Here is an 18,504-nt window from a genome sequence, read left to right on the forward strand (position 1 = left end):
ACAAAAAAAGGTTTTTATAGCAGAATCTTTGTTATGATGCTGAGTTCAGGGATCGATCATGCAGTTTCATTTAAAAGTTCCAAAAGAGTTGAACAAAGTTCCTCATCTCTTTTTGTCAAAATACAGCACCGATACAGTGCCGAGGCTTCTTTCTTTTTATTAAAGAGACACTTGGGGATTGTTCCGCAGTCTTCAGGAAATTCTCAGGGAAGTTAACATTTCAACAGGAATGAGAAATCAAGAAAGAGATTGGCACGTTCCCTCCCAAGACGTTTGTCAATCCTAAATGCGTACTGCGGGGGCAGTCGATAAAAACATCCCATGCGATCGAAGATGGAAAGGTGATGGAAGGACAGCGGATTTTAAAAGCCTGCTTTCTGTCTCTAGGTTGAGAAACTCCGACAGCATAAGGTGATATATCCATCTGTTCAGAGTGACAAGTCTAATCTCGGACTGTTCGTCATCCAGAGCCTTACCACTACGATCAAACTGATGGTTATGGTTTACAGCACATATGACAAACAATGTTGAATAGGCTTCTGTTAGCAATTTTGTTTTCACCCCATAAATATTTTCTATTCTACTTCTAGAGCTTAGGTTATTAATGTTAATATGTAGAGCAGATAATAATACAAAATGAAGAGCATTAGATGATGTGGCCTGGGAAGAATTTTGAGTTTGGCGTAGAGCATTAAGTGACGTAAATGGCGTAAAATCCATTTGTCAAACCCATAATATCTGTGGTTTTTATGTAACTTCATGTTTACACAACCACCCATTATCATTGTGAGTTAACTACTGTGTTTTTTATCCATATCTTACAAGTGTATTAGCTCCTTTGAGAAAGTTGAGACACATAATGCTTCACAAGCATATTAAAAATGTGAATTTGATTAGCACGACATTAAAAGCATTGAGCCTGGCATTCATGAATAAGAAGCTGCATTGAAATGAGGTTCCGTAACCATTTTAATACAGATGGACCGTGCATTCAGTCTCGGTCCGAGAGGCAAAAAAAGTGTCTCCACCTGCCATCTTACCTTTTTGTGAGCTGTACTTACGGTATCTACATTCTCAGCCCCATTTCAGCACAGCTTCTTCTTTACGAAGCTCATATGCCAGACCGATGGACCGAATTTAATGCCCTCGAATTGCAGTGTTAATCAAATTTACATTTCCAACACGCTTATAAAGCACTTTGTGTACCTCATGCAACAGGTTTTTTGTACAGTACAGTAAGTACAGTAAGACAATCTCTCAGTCAACTCGAAATGAAAATCGATGGCCGTTGTTTTCATTTCCATGTAAAGACAACACTGCTTAAAACATCTGTTCTTTCGCATTTCTAAATAAGCCTTTCATTAATTTTAGAAATGCACTATGTAGTGCATGGAAAGAGGATTTACCATGATTTAAGCCCCGCCCCCGCGGGCCCGTACACATGGCCTAGCAGAAATCAATCATTGCTAATAATTACTTACAGTTACATGCATCAGACTTCATAGTGACAGGTGTCATAGAATATTATAATATCTGCTCATATCTGTTCAAGCTTTGTAAACATTAATGTCCTAATGCATTATAACACAGGCTCTAGTATTACAATTTAGTTATCTATATATAACAGTGTTATAACGCATCATAGTGTATAGGTATAGTAGTAAATGTGCTAAGTAAGTGTTTAAGACAATCCTGATGTACGTACTGTATGTGCCGTCAATCAGTGAATGTCAATGGTGCTGAAATAACTAGTTGTCTTGAGACTATATGGAAAATAGACACACACACTGGAAAGAAGTGAGTTTGTGATTTTGTAAAAAATTTTTTTCTGTTATGGAAAACTGATGGCACTTGCTTGTGAGTTAATTAGAGGCTGTTAGCTTAAGTGGGCAGTCCAGTGTACTGTCCTTTAGAGAGAAAGTGAGAGTCCGAGAGATCAGCAATCACACAAATTGGAGGGGGCGAGTAATGAGATGAACAGGCCCTTTTAATCCATACACTAATAGACTATTTGAGGCTGAGATGGAGAAGTGAGCTGAAATTTCACAGCAACAAATCATTATAATAATTAATAACAACAGCAGCAGCAACAGAAATAATAATAATAATAATAATAATAATAATAATAATAATAATAATAATAATAATAATAATAAATTTAATAATAAATTAATTCTACTGAAATACAGGAACAAATAGGAAATATATTCATAATTTGACATTATTCATTTTGACAGTTAATTGGAATTTAGTTTTGGTCTTGGTGTTTTAGTATTTTGTTAATAATAGTCACGTTGATTATTTGGTTATAGTTCGTTTCAGTTTGGGTTTAGCTGAGGGGAAGAAAAAAACGACAGAAGTTTTAGCCGACACAAACTGAACAGATGCAGTACATAAAAGAAACAACACACAGTTAGGTTGATTTTTAGGTTTACAGTGAACAATGTAATTTTCCATGCTTTGTGTTTTAAACACTGCAAATAAGCGTAAAAGCTTTCGGCGCAAATCCAAGCAGACATCATATGACTAATGTACTGTTACCAAACACGTTAGAGATACTAGAGGTACTGCTGTAGGATGGCAAATTTCTGAAATGATGAAACTTGCATGTTAGCATGTTAGTTTTTTATCCAAAGCAACTTACAAATGAGGAAATACAAGCAAAGCGATATGTCAAGTGGAGAACAATACAAGTAGTAGACAACTGAAATTGGAACTGAGAATGAGCATCTCCAGGATTGGGGGTTCGAATGCCTGCCTGTGTGGGAGTGTGTGCGCGATTGTGCCCTGCAGTGGGTTGGCACCCCGTCCAGGGAGTCCCCTGCCTTGTGCCTCTGGGATCGGTTCCAGGCTCCCCACGACCCTGTGTAGGATAAACAGTGCGGAAACTGGATGGATGAATAGATATATGCACTGAATCTCTCTGTACTTGACTTGTACAATGACAGTAAAGTTATTCGTATTTGTCGTTTTAAACATTATAGACATTAGCTACAGTCGCCACACCGTACTTACCTTAGTGTCTGTTTGTCACTACAGTGAACCCAACCCTGTCACTCTACACTACAGCATAATGCTCCTTTTTTATTTCCCACAAGTCTTCATCTTCCACCCAGTCTATAACACCGCATGCTGCAGTTTGAATGATTTGGATCAGTTTGAATGCCCCCCCCCCTCCCCCTTTCAAACCTCCACACATCCTTGCACTCACTGCAACTCAGGACTTGTGTTAAATCATAAAATCCATGACCGTTCTGATTCCATTCACTATTAAGACTTCTCTCTTTCTCCAAATTGATCTAGTTATTTTTATTTTCGCTTACTTGCTCCAAATACATTTTTTTCCAGTTGCCCTTGAAGCTGGCATTCTGAATTTTCAGTAACACTTTACTCAACAGGGCTACGAGTGCTACATAAGCCATTCATAACAACTAACGTGAATGCCTATACATTTACAAAGCCTTATAAACTCTTTCAATAAAGGCCATATGTATAAATACTTGCTTACATTCATAATGTGTTATATTTCTAAAAAGTTACTTCTAAAAAGGCATTACAGTTCGTAGCATTGTTTATAATGTATTTATAAACTGTCAAAGAAATATTTTTATAAGTCGTGCTTATAACCAATTATATCACCATTATATCTTCTCACCAAGCACGAAGGAAAAGTAATATAACGTGTTACGAACGCTACTTATAATGCATCTTGTTGCTAAATCATAATGTATCATAAAGACAGCTATAATGTGTAATGCATTTTCATTCATAATTATAACAATATGTCTACTGCATTATGAATGCATTATAACACGACCAGATGTGTTTATAGTTTATTAGAGATATGACTATACTCCTAGACAGAGTTGCTAACTTTATTATAGTGTCATAAGACATTCTCATCGTCAAGTTGGAATAACACCATGCATGAACTAAGATTTTTGACATAATCCATGTTAGAAAGTTAAGACAACTGACTTAATGGACATGACGTGTCAAAGCTTGCCAAGTGAGGATGAGTGAAAGCTGCAGTGTCTTCTGTTCTTGACACTTGGTGGAAACATCAAACACCATGAAAATCTGCTGTATAACACGACATAGTGGATATATAGACGATAGACGATATATTCTCTCTAGAGCCCTAAGTCAAATGTTTCTGGAGTCTGCTTATAAGACATGACACCTTGTTTACAGAGTTATGTATATTACTGTAATGTTGTGGCAATCCTATGACACCTTTACGACACCTTTGTGTATTTATCCTCTGAATGTGTTTTAATATTTGACACGCCACATCACTATTATATGACTCTTATACTAGACATGCAGTAAAAAAAAGAAAAAAGAGTCAGTTCTAACACAAGTCTGCTTGGAAAGTATCATAACACAGTGTTATGTCATTTGACATAGGTTTGAAGTCAACTTCAACATTCAGCATTGACGAATGCGGTCTTTATCACAGTTAATACTTATCTCAGTATGCCTTTACTAATACTTACATAGGCTAAAGTATGTGTCATGTACCACTAAGAACATTCCTGTATATTTAACATCCTGTCTACGTCCTGTCTGTTATTCTACCTTTAGTTTTGAGGACCTTGTAACAATCCTGCACTGTACATTGATACATGTTCACGTTTGTTCTTTTCACTTTACTGTATCAATAATCATTCCCTTTCTCTCCATCTCTTCCTTTAGGAGAGCTGTATATAGGTGGTGTGGGGAAGACGATGTATAACAGTCTGCCCAAGCTGATTGCATCCCGGGACGGCTACCAGGGCTGCCTGGCGTCCGTGGACCTGAACGGGAGGCTGCCAGACCTGATTGCAGACGCCCTCCACAGGGTGGGCCAGGTGGACCGAGGATGCGACGGTCAGTGACGTCTTTAATCTCTTTTAATTCACATGCTGACGAGGTTGTTCTTTTTAAAACAAGGAGACGTTTGGATATAACATCAGGGTTGGACAATTGATAAATTCAGTAGCTAGCCCTCCAGGCAGGTCGACGCCTAGTACAATGTTGTGTGTGCCTGGAAGTCCAATTAGCAAAGTTGAAATGCTGAGATAAGCGTAAAACAAGACATTAATTTACACTAATACAAGACTATTAACCTTTGGGTATTGCATTGCATTACACCCCTAATCCACAGCATCCTGAACCTGTTTTTCCATCAAGCAACTATGAGTAAAAAAAAATAAATAAAGATTGATCGTCTGAATGTTTCAATCTGCTTGTTTTGGTTATAAGTCGCTTTTTTTCACTCATGAACATCGAAATAAAATGGACAGGCACATTCATGTCTTCATAATACACATGCAGTAAGTCCTAATTGTATCATGTTCCACTTTTGCTGACCTTCGTAGCTGATTTTTCAGCAACTGCAATAAAGCAAAAAACCTCATACACATACAGAGCTGGTTATATGATGTGGTATTTGTTTGTCCTCAAAGACCCATGTGTCAGCAAAAAGCGCCAAACTACACAAAAATGGCCTCTATGAACTTAAAAAAAAAAAAAAAACTTTAGAGGCACACAATAACTGTAAAAGGGCAACCATTATTTTATAAGCGTAATGGTAACAGCTCATCTAGAATGCCCTTACCTCAGCTAAAAGTCATCACTTCCTCCAACGTTTGCCCCAATCCCGTGGCGTTTGATAATAGACCCGGCCAGCAATATTCTAGACAAACATATCAGCTTTGTGCTTAGACTTTATTTGTAACTGTAAACTCAGCCTAGGCTGGATTTTTTTTTAAAAATGTATGTATTTATTTATTTATTTGTGTGGCACACAAGCTCTAATCTGCTGTGCTGTACTGTGATTTCCCCACGGAGCCGTAGATCGCGTTTCGGCTTTACCTCTGTCTACCTCTATCAAAACAACCTGATTACCTTACATATCTTCCCAAAAGCAAGCGTGTAATTTCTGTTTTGGAGAGTATTAAATGCAGATCGAGTACTTAAGCTTCACTCGTACAGCCTTTTCAAAATGGAAAGCGTTATTGCTTGTTTGTTTTGACCGTTATCGGACGCTTGTCTAAAAGTTTCACAGGCGTCTTACAATTATATCGTTGGACTTTATTACCTGATTGTATCTGATGGTTAAATGCCGCAATTACAGTGACATCAAATAGCGTCTAGATGATCTAAAATCCTAATCACAAAAACGATAAACCATGCAGTGCTTTGTCTCTGCGAAACATCACTGGTAGGAGAGAGAGAGAGAGAGAGAGAGAGAGAGAGAGAGAGAGAGAGAGAGAGAGAGAGAGAGAGAAAAATTAATATAGTAGAAAAAAAAATCAGGATGCAACAGATGTTCTGTCTTCGATTACAGCTAGATGTGTTATAGATATGTGTAAGATAAGATACAGCATCTCTCTCTCTCTCTCTCTCTCTCTCTTGTTTTGCATGTTTAGGCTTATAAAGCCTACATAAGGCCTTTCTGACAACTGACATAAACCTCGATAAACATTTTTAAAAGGCTTTATCTTCTCATAAAGATAAAGATGTCATTTCTGGTGTCAAATTGATCAAATATCTAAATATAGGTTTTTTCGTGTTTCGTGTCAACCCTTTCAAGGCTACATTAGAGTGTCATAAGAACTGACTTTCTAGTTCATTGTACTTCTTGTATGGTGTTATCACAAAAACGGTGACGATGTGATGTGTCTAAATATAAATCCCAAACTCACACTGGCTTAGGGTCAGAGAAAATATATACATAACTGTCATTACAGTGTTATAACAGTGGAATATGTTGTTCAGAAAAAATCTGTGCATAGTAAAATGTGTCAGAGAAAATAAACATAGCCATGTCAAGACAGTGTCCCGAATTAGCTACGGACATTCATGAACGTTTTTAGTAAAAGCTAAATAAAATATATACGTTTCATCGAAGTGGCATTGCGATAAGTATTCATAGCAACCTTATAAGCATAAATATGACACGTCAATGTTACCACCATGAGCAAGTGTCAAGTTCAGGATATTTGGAAGTTTCAGCTTTGTCATTTTTCCAAAGTATAAGCTTTATTGCCATTATGTAGCTCTGACATACCAGAAATCCACTGAGCTATAAATCCAGGTGTCATGTCATGTCTTGGGTGTTATGTCAAGTTGACATGAATATTGACAAACGCAGTCTTTATGACAGCTGAGATCTGGTGGAATTAGAGATTATAAATGTAGGTTTATATCAGTTGTTCTTAAGGGATTATGTATGTTTATGATGTAGTGAGAATTAGTGACAAGCGTTGCCATTTGTGATAACCTCACCTCATGTCAGTTCACTTGACATCAACATTGACAAAATAATCTTTATGATGACTGAAAGTTGTTGGAGTAAGTGGTTATGAATCGAGATCGACCGATGATCGTTTTTTACAGATATGTTTCCCGGTATTTATGCATTTTTCCATAATTGGATATCGGTTTTGTAATATCGGATCCACCGATAAATGATATTTCAAAGTGAACGCGCTTTGTTAACAGAATTCTGACCCGGAGCACAGGAAAAGCTAAAAAAATAAATAAAAATGGGCTTGAAGACAGAAAAATCCATTTCCACAATGAAAAAAACGTTATGCACATTTCATGTACGTTAAATTATTTTATATTAGGGACATCTCAGCATTTATTAACCAAGCGTAAGTTTTCACAAATCCTTATCACAATGAATAATTTTCCAAATCTAACTATCGAGATTCTAAGTGACTGGAGACAGAACTTTTCTTTTTTTTTTTTTTTTGTACTCCACGTAGACCATAAATCAATGAAATCGTTAGAGAAATATAAACGTTATTGTGCTTTTTCTATACATTAAAAAATAAAAAAAAACGCAGCTCCCCCCGTTTACTTGTATTTGTTTATAGAGCGGTCTTGCCCGGATCAATATGGCGGACACATTGACTTATTGCAGCAACGAGCCAAAGCGGCCAATGCGGCATCTATTCATGTCTATGACAAGACACACCCCAATCTGTAACTATGTGTAAATCAACATTCTGTGTTTAACTGATTAGCATATGATTGATGAGCTTGTCATGCTTGTAGAATATTTTACCGATCAAATTAAATGTCTCATTTGAGCACCCATCCCATTACAGGGCAAAAATAAAGTGTTTTTCTGTGGAGATAAATGACTTTTTCATGAAGTGAGTCAGCTCCTTGTTAGTATTACCAGTATGCTTCAGGCAGTTCCTGCTTTGATTTCAATAAATGAATGCATTCTAAAGTGTTTAAATCTGCTGCGATATTTCGTGTATGCTTTGCTTTACAGTATATTTACATTCACCCCTAGTTACTTAAACATTACTTACACCTAGGTACCCTAGTTATTTCATTAGATGGCTTTATACTGTAGTCCTTTCCAGTGAGGAAAAAGCATGCACGTGAACCATACTTACATATCTTAACCCCTTTATTTATCAGTTGACATCAAGTTGACATAGCAACTATGTCATGTGACGTAGGTGGTATGTCAACTTAACATAAAAGATGACCAAAGTAGCCTTTATGACAGGTACACCTGTAGGAATAAGCATTTGTAATGTTTACAATGGTTTATGTCAGTTGTCAAGTTGACATAGCAACTATGTCATGTGACGTAGGTGGTAGGTCAACTTATCATTAAAGATGACCAACGTAGCCTTTATGACCGTTATGATTGTAGGAATAAGCATTTGTAATGTTTACAATGATTTATGTCAATTGTCAAGTTGACATAGCAACTATGTCATGTGACGTAGGTGGTATGTCTGCTTAACATAAAAGATGACCAAAGTAGCCTTTATGATCGGTACGCCTGTAAGAATAGCATTTGTAATGTTTACGGTTGTCAAGTTGACATCGCAACTATGTCATGTGTTGTATAAGTTGTAACTTTTATTTGTGTACATGTCGGTTGATTGCTAACATATTAACATTTGTATGTGCGTTTTTGTGTGAAGGACCCAGCACCACCTGCACGGAGGACTCCTGCCATAATCAGGGGGTGTGTCTGCAGCAGTGGGAGGGCTTCTCGTGCGACTGTAGCATGACGTCCTATGGGGGCTCGTACTGTAGCGATCGTGAGTTTTCCATTTCCTTTCTCACTCTGCTGGTCAGCTGCTGGCGTTTGGTCAGTTTGGTTATGGAGTCAGGGTAGATTTGTAGAGTTATCTGTAGAGTGCGTTTTGGTTTTGTTGGCTGCCCTTGCCACGTGGATGTCAGGATTCAGCTTTGTCACCGTCACATCGCCTGCTTTTCTCCTCTTGTCGAGTAGTCAGACTTAGAAGATAAAAGAAACTAGCATCAGTGGATTTTCTGATCCAGGCAGACATACTGAAGTGGCACTGGTTGTTGTTTTTTTCTTTTTTTTCTTCTTTCTTCAGCTCAGAAACATGATCACATGTTTACAAATTCCAAAAGATATACATCACATCTGATGTCATTATTAAAGGATGCCACACCGGGCTTTCATGAGCACTCCGGCCTTTACCCAGACTCCATTCTGTGCGTTTAGGCATCACTACAGCGAGGCACGAGCTAAAACCCACAGGAGGGCGAGAGTGCAGTAAAGAGAAGGGGTAAAAGACAGATGAAAGGTTTATAGGAAGAGCTATAAGGCTGTGTTTGAAGTGCTCAGTGCTACCTGGGCTTAGGTAATCAGTAATGGCGAACTGACTTGAACTCGCTTTGCGCCTGCTACCCGCTGAGCTCCTCTGGAAAGTCCTTAAAAAGAGTTAGAGGAAAGTCAACCTAAGACTATCGCCTCAATTCAGCTTGATAATTCTATCGAGCCACTGTGCGGTGGGAATTTTGTTGCTAATTCCTTAACGTCGTTTAACCGGCTGATTTATTCTGATGATTAATTGGATCTTAGGCATCTCCCTTCTGGTATGCCAGACTTAATCTAGAGATAATTGAAAGCCTGGACACACATACACACCCTCCCCAATTATAGTTGTGTGACTTTGTCTATTAGAGAAGGGATTTCTGTTAAGATGTGTAAGATAGCTAGCTCTCAGTGTCCAGCTATTCTTTTCACGAGGTAGATGAGGGCAATTATTATTCCATCTGCGCTAGTGCTGAACCTGTGGAAGCCTTTTTTTATTTGTATTTTTTTTATACTTGCATGCCTTCTAAGTTTTGCTTAGCCTAGCAGTACAACTACAACTGAGGGTTATTGTGTCAAGCATGGTAATGAGCAGAGATTAGTGAATAATACTTAGAAAGGCATGAAATTACTATTAAACATAAATCAGAGAGAAAACTGCATGTTAACTATGGGAAGCTATGGTAGGGGTGGACAAATCAGTAGTCCAGGCATCCAGGACACGCATGTCTGGTTTGTTAGAAAGCCTAGAGATTATCAAAGGCTAATCTGCTTGATGAGATGAGGGCAATAATCCTACTACACACTTGTTTGTTTCCTTTGGTGTGTATGAACGCACTTAACGAGCCAGCTAGCTCATTTCTTTAGCACTTTTTAGCATAGCTGATTAAGTTTCACAAGGAGCCAAAACACAGGACTGGACCTCACACTGGAGCTTTTACATAATGTATTTATGATTTGTTCACCTCTGAAAAGCAACCGAGTCGTTTACGCTCGGTTCCAAATGGAACTATTGACTTAACCGTTCAGTAATAGGGAACATGAACACGTCGGAGCTATTCGGATTCCAGTAATCGAGATTAAAATTGCAGACTGGAATAGAATTGTGAACATACTTGCTGGTTTCTCTCTGGTTTCCTCATCTGTGCATGGTTTAAAATGACTGTATGTATGTGTTTGCTCTTCTACTGATGTTAATGGTGAGGATTTCGACCAGATTTTTTGACTTCTGATCATCTAAATGAAGCCATTTTCAGCTCAAGGTTGTAACAAAATGTGGAAAATTTCAAGGGGGGTGAATACTTATGCAAGGCACAGTATAGACTAGTTGTATTGTAGAGATAGAACCCTGGTCCTTTGTGTTGACAAATTTTAGGACTCCGCCCCTTAACACCACATCATCATCCTCACACACACACACACACACACACACACACACACACACACACAAACACACAAACACACACCCACACACATACCAGCTATAATATTATTATTCGGCAACAGTCTGGTATGAGCGACGTGTCAATTTGCTTTGCCACAGTGTGAGACACAAGCTCATCTGCAAATAAATTACACACTCACACACACACACACACACACACACACATGCACATGGAGACACATGCAGAGTCGTGTAAAAGTGTGACTCCACCCCCACATACACACACACACACACACACAGTACACACCCCAGAAACGACTTTAAATAAGAATCAGTATTGCTATTCATCCCTTCATGTTTTTTATCTCTCCCTCTATCCTCTATCACTTCACGCTCTGTCTGGTTTTGTCCCCCGTTCTCTCGTAATGTCACATTCGATCCTCTTCGTCTTTCTGTGCTTTTTCAATTTCATCCGTCCCTTTGTTCATCTCTGTCTTCCCCGAGGTGTCAGGAAGGACGTGGTCAGGCAGAGCTTTGTGTGTGTGTGTGTGTGTGTGTGTGTGTGTGTGTGTGTTGAAATAAAAGTGTAGCTCTGCGGTAGTGCTCTCATGCATAACAACACAATGACTGCAGATCCATCCAAGTCTCTGTCTCTCCATTTCAATAAACACACACACACACACACACACACACACACACACACACACACACACACCTCTTTTATTCTGTTCATATCTCACTGCTGTTTGCTTCTGTTTCTGTTTCAACACTTTTGTCAAGGCAGAGACCCAGACACATTAGCGGTGTGCAGTCTCGTCTTTTCAGTCCCAGATTTAGCGCTTCCTTCCTGAGGTCGTACCATGAGAATGTTCGGGATGTTCTCCTTAACGAAAGCTGATGAGCTCAGACAGCCATGGTGAACGAGACAGATTTTTTACGATGGCCTGCCTGTGTGTTTAAGACTAGAGGGTCGTACATTTGAGCAAATCGGTTCCACTTTATTACACATAACTTTATTTATGGACTTTAATGTTGTGGATTCTTTATATTTCCGGATTTCTTGAGTTAATACTGATGTCTGGTGAGAATTCCATGTGAATAGCCTCATTGGAAATATATTTACTGAAAAAAAAAAAAAAATGTTGACGCTTCGAATTCTAATTCACCCCCCCCCCCCCACCCACACACACACACACACACTGTACACCGCAGAGATTTAGCCAACAATTGTGCTCATATAATTGTGTGTTTTTATCCGTTTAATGTTATATCCTCTAACCAGTCTCACTTTTATTTAAAAAAAAATAAATAAATAAAATTTAAAAAAAAGAAACATCTCAAATGAGAGATCAAGTCCTGATTTAGGGAGAAAAAAAAAATTCAGGAAATCCTGTTCTTAGGATTTCAATTTCCCGTGCTTTTGTCCAACAAAACCTTTTGAACACTGTTTTCTGATTGTGTTTTTTTTTTTTTTTTGTATTTTTTAATCAATACACATCTCAATATCCATCGTTTATACCAGGGTGACTTCTGATCATCTAAATGAAGTCATTTTCAGCTCAAGGTTGTAACAAAATGTGGGAAATTTCAAAGGGGGGGTGAATACTTATGCAAGGCACGGTATAGACTAGTTGTATTGCAGAGATAGAAACCTGGTTCTTTGTGTTGACAAATTTCAGGACTCCGCCCCTTAACACTACATCATCATCCTCACACACACACACACACACACACACACACAGTATTTTTGATTTATTTATAGAGCTGTCGCTCCAAATACACATCGCCAAGTTTGACTGCAGGCCAGCGATCTCTGCTGGGATCCTGAAAAATAAACGTTTTAAAAATCTTGTACGCGTGTACACGTTTTTCATTGCTCTTTATCATTATTTAATGAAAATTGTACCGGGAAAAATCATACCAACCTAACAAACCCAAACACTAGCGTAAATCGGATCACGTACTATCAGGTACCTGTTATTATCCGTGTTAAACAATAAAATAATCAAATAAAATAACTTTTGAAAGATAGCTAGGTAGCTTACTTCGACACATTAGATAGAAAGCTTTCTAGAACGTTCCACAGGGTATTATTTATTGTTTTTGTCTTCTGGGAAACATGTAAATATCTTATGTAGCTTCTGAAGGGCAGAACTAAATGGAAAAGAAAATAGATCTTTCAAATGCTAACAATGTACACCAATCATCCTGTTCAAAAGTTTACACCCCCCCGGCTCTTAATCTATCGTGCTGCCTTCTTGAGCATCAGTGAACGTTTGCACCTTATGTAATAGTCATGTATGAGTCCCTCAGTGTGAAAAGATTGATCATATAGCCGCTGCTGGAAAGGCATCAAATATGCAGAAGATGCTGGAAAAGTAAAGAATGTGCAGGACCTGGAGGATTTTTTTCTGGAGAACAGTGGGCAGTTTAACTGCTCAGGACAAACAAGGGACTCATGAAGAACTCTCACAAAACATAAAAACAGTCGATCATCCAGGTAACGACACACGGTATTAATAATCAAGCGTGTGTAAACTTTTGAACTGGTCCATTTGTGTAAATTCGGTTATTATTGTGTCTTGTGGACTATATGTGAACATCTGTTATGGGAAATAATTAGCTTAATCAGGGCAGAACTAAATAAACAACAAAATGCAATTTTTATGATCCAATTATTATTTAAAATTAGTAACATTTTGCAAGGCGTATGTAATCTTATGACCTCAACTGTAGCTATCTCGAGCACTAAGCAGATACAAATACAGATATTTTTAAACGTTATGCCCATCTTTTCAACTCAAGCTTTGCAAATCTTGATGAATTCAGTTGCTTATTTGCTTGTAGCCAGTTAGCATATCTCGGGGGCTAGCCATCCAATAATAATGGGACAGCTACTTGAATAACCGGTCGTCCCAGCATTCCTTCTGATTTGCGGATCCCTTTCATGTTGCTGCCTTCAATTTGCATGATAATGTGTTTTTCGATACCAGCAGCATGTTCGTTTATGTCTCCTTTCATCGTATCTCTGACGAGTCAACATCACTGGGCTATCATGTTGCAATAACCACTTCCCAGGATGCCACAGCCGGCTGTGACCGCTCCCTCTGGCGCTCTGTAGCCGCAGGCCCGAATCCTCTTTTGAAAATTATTAAACCGATTGCTCCTTAAGCGTAGCGTGTCTTAAAGAGCAATTAATGTCGCAAGTAATTGCTTCTGCTCCGCTGACTCCTCCAGCTGTTATCGGCGAAGGCCGGTTTATTCTGCACTAAAAGCTAGAGAGAAATGGAGAGAGAGAAGGACAGGAACAATGGAGAAAGAGAAATGAGTGAAAGGAAGAAATCAAGAAAACATGAGGAGGAAAGCAATTACACGCAGCACCACTTTGCTGGCCAGTACTGGGAGGGTAAATTGTGTTGTTGATGGTTTATAAATCGTGGTTTAAAGCATTCCATTAGCAGCACCCTGTGTCTGTTTCTTTTTTTTCCTCCTCTCTTTATATGTGTGTATGCAAGCACTCCAGTCGATTTTTTTATGGCGTGATAAAAGCAGCTCCGCATGGAAGATATTGGACTTTTTTTTTTCTTCTTCTTCTTTTTTTTTTTTTTTGGCAAATGGATCCCGTACTTCTCCATCATGGTTCATCCTTAAACCTGCCAAACTGAGATATTTTATTCCTTCGAACAATCTAAATCTAGTCCCAAATTCTTATTTATCACTCATTACTGATTAGCCATAAGCATAAAAACTACAGACAATGACGTGAATAGCATTGATTATCTCGTTACAATGGCACCGGTCAAGTGGTGGGATATATTTATTAGGCAGCAAGTGAACAGTCAGTTCTCAAAGTTGATGTGTTGGAAGCAGGAAAAATGGGCAAGCGTAAGGATCTGAGTGACTTTGGCAAGTGTACTTAAACAGTACTGTGTGTACAAATTCACAAAAATACTCTGCTCTCATGGATATAGAACAATTGCAAACAAAACACGTTTTATCCAAAAAAATCTTTGTTAAATATAGGTGTGCAACAATTATTGGCACCCTTTAGTCAATACTTTGAGCTACCTCCCTTTGCCAAGATAACAGCTCTGAGTCTTTGGATCTCTGAGCGCATTATGCTAGGAAAGTTACTCTTATTGTAGTCATAATTGTACTTGTATTAATTTAATTTAGCACTTGATCCAGCACATCCTTGTGAATTAGAGTTTTTTTTTTTAATACCATGCTCTGACATTTACTCATGCCCTTAATTTGAATGAAATACTAAATCAAAGTCAGGAATCGTACTGCGTATGCGAGATGTTAAGGACTTTTTCCACGTTGTTTAATTCGCTATGTGGACTTTTCGGATTAATAAAATAACGACAATGTTTTTGTTAATTTGATGTGTCCTCCTGGAAACAAAAAGTGTGCCCATGGCTTGAAGTATAAGCTGACCAAGCGCTTGTCTGCTATGTTTACAGCTTACGGTAAGTATTGTTCATCATTCATATAATAAATAATTAAGGATTCTATTTATAAAAATAAAATAAAAAAGTTGATTACATTGCAATAATTATGGGAAGTTTAGTTCATTTACAACCCAAGAAGGCTGTCAAACGCTCCCTCAATTTTTTTTTCTGTCTATATCTCCTTTATTAAATTTTACCTTTAGATGGTTATGGCTATCGTCCATATCCATTTTCCTAGCTTATCTAAACGATCACGGAGGGACAGTGCCATTGATCCAGCCAGAGCTACTAATGCCATTTGACCAGCTGGAAATCATACACACAGAAGATCAGGCCATTCGGAAAATGGACTCTGATTGAACTAAATCAATCTGTGAAGGTTTTTTCTTCAAGGACAAACGCAAGTAAAATGGACTCTCTATTGAATTGCGTCAACTCGTGTGGAGTGATAAAGCAAATTATAGTGTTTTTCAAAAGGAATGTGAGTGAGCAGAAGTTATATAATTTGATTGATAAACCACTTTCCTTTGCAGTAATTATCATTGCTCTCCATCTCTCTCTCTCTCTCTCTCTCTCTCTCTCTCACACACACACACACACACACACGCATTTGTTAATTCATAACAATTTCCATGACTCGTTCAATTTACTTGACTCATAATTTGTTTTCAAAGATTAAGATTTATTAACCTTATTCATTTTTGTAAGGTTTATTTATTAACTTATTTAAATGAAGGTTAGTGTACAGGATAGGATTCGAGTTAGTACTTTGTCTCACTTAATGTTTATGAAATCATTCATGAACTCTGCTTTCTTTTTTTAAATCTTAATCTTCATTTCTTCACATTTGTCATCTTTTTCTTTCCTCGTACTTACTCACCTATTTACATCCCCTCCGCATAGTTGGTTATTTTCCAATAGCAGAACATCGCAAAGTGTTTTTTATATATATATATATATACTTACACCGCAGCAATCTGCCAACAATTGCAATTTTTTTTCATCAATCAAAGAGCGAAAACATCATTAAAAAAAATAAATCCATCTATTGTTGCGGCTAATGTCGTGGAACATCCGCCAAACAGGTGAGTTCCTGTGATCATTTACATTACAGCGCCTATAAACACTCAATCCGTCATCGGCCTCATTTTATTTTGCTGAAAATGATAATACTGATAAAATACAATTTCATAATACATTCCCTGTTTTTTTTTTTTTTTTGTATTTTTTTTTTTTTGCTTTTTAATTGTTGCTGATGTTATTTGGTCTTTTAATTTTCTGACACAAGTCTTCACGATGGAGGGTTTGTGGTTCCTTGGTAACTTGAACTTGATAAACTGAAATTTTTGTCCTATTAACTTCGAGAGAGAATAGAGAGAGACTGGACCGGGTACAGCTGCTATAATGTTGTAAAGTCCTCATCGAAACTATTGGAACAGCAAGGCCAATTCGTTTGTTTGTGCTATACATTGACGTCATTTGGGTTTGAGATCAAAAGATGGCTATGAGACAAGAGTTTAGCTTGTATTTCAGCTTTTATTTCCTGGTATTTACGTCTAGATGTGTTAAACACCATGAAACATAGAACCGTTTATATCGGACCAGTTTTTAGGCGAGTAAAAGTATCGGAACAGATAAGTTTTGTAATTTAAAGCAAGTAACACTTAATATTTGGTTGCATATCCATTGCATCAAGCTTGCGACTCACTAACATCAAGAAATGTTGGTTTCTTCTTTTATTGTGTCTCTTTTCCAGGGTTTTACTGCAGTCTCTTTCAGTTGTTGTTTATTTCAGGGGGTTTCTCGCTTCAGTCTCCTCTTCCGAAGGAGAAATGAGTAAGATTTATCTCAGTAAATGTTGGCAGTTTTTTTTTTTTTTTTTTTTGGAAAAAAGGAAAAAACAAACTTTTGATACGTAATGCGTTTCATAAGTGTGGATTATCTGAGTGACTCCAAGTGACCTAAGAAAAGGGATATAACGGAAAACCCTTAGGGGGCCTTAGAATCTTTAAATCCCGGTCAGCTCTCGGAAATGTGGACGGAGAATGGTCGTAAATCTGTGCTGACCTTTCATAGTGATACCACCAGGGTGGGACAAATCTGCCCTGCTCTACCATCCACACACAGCATTGTCACACCCATTCCATTCAACATTTTCTACAATTATGCTGTCAGAGCTAATAACATGTTTCACAGCAGCAGTAAAAATCCAGTCTTAAGTGGCTAGCGGTGGTCATAAGTGTCAAATCTGTCTCTTTTAGTACAAGATTTATAGATGGTGGAGTGGAAGGAGATTCCTAAAAAAAGACATGTCAGGTTGGTGTGTTGCTTCTTCCCTATTTGTGTCAGCCCTTGGCGTATCTCAGTGTGGATCTGGCAACGCACAGCGAGCCTGTCCTTTAGGCTTTACTTCATCATTTAATTTATTTTCATCCTCAGCATCAAAGTCACGCGATTTCAAAGCCTGTCACCAGTCTTGATCTCTCTCTATCTCTCTCTCAATCCCTTAATCAGCCCCCTTTTTTCTATTGGTTTCTCTTTACGCATTCTTACATTCCTTTGTTTTTGTTTTTTACTTTGGCTTTAAGATTTTGGCTCATGGCTACACTTCACTCTGCTACTGTTTTACATGAGCCTCAAAAAAACGTCAGCATGTTAATGCTTCTATTACAAACAACTTTATCTAGGTTTTGTCGCATTTGATTCCAATTTTAATCTTTCCAGGATTTCAGCTCTAGCTTGCACTCATCTTAAACCCTTTCATGAGTACTTGAAGTACCAGTAAATTCCTACATGTGTGAAAATATTTTTTTTTTCTTTCTTTCTTTTGCCATAGTGATGTCTGGCCACCAGACTGAAGAAGACTGAAGGTCCAGTATGTGTTTGGTCCGACTCATAAATATGTACCCAGTCAATGTCCTGACATTTCATAGTTTTATATTAAACTAGGAATACATCATATGCAGTCAGTCTAATCTTGCAGTAGTGCTTGGACTAGTGCTTATAGATACATCTCGCCATACTTTCATTCGAGTTGCATCAAATTGCAACACACACATACTTCATGTCCT

At 37.9% G+C, this 18,504-nt stretch overlaps 1 protein-coding gene across 2 annotated transcripts in view; it reads left to right on the plus strand.

Annotated features, from left to right (window-relative positions):
- nrxn2b (neurexin 2b) overlaps nt 1–18,504 on the plus strand; it is a 659,496-nt gene that overhangs the window by 409,550 nt on the left and 231,442 nt on the right. For both annotated transcript variants that reach the window (XM_047152219.2, XM_017461810.3), the window contains 2 exons: nt 4,699–4,872; nt 8,949–9,068. In XM_047152219.2, coding sequence (XP_047008175.1) covers nt 4,699–4,872; nt 8,949–9,068 — 294 coding nt within the window. The remainder of the gene's footprint in view (nt 1–4,698; nt 4,873–8,948; nt 9,069–18,504) is intronic.

This window comes from Ictalurus punctatus, chromosome 29, assembly GCF_001660625.3.
Source record: "Ictalurus punctatus breed USDA103 chromosome 29, Coco_2.0, whole genome shotgun sequence".
Taxonomy (NCBI): domain Eukaryota; kingdom Metazoa; phylum Chordata; class Actinopteri; order Siluriformes; family Ictaluridae; genus Ictalurus; species Ictalurus punctatus.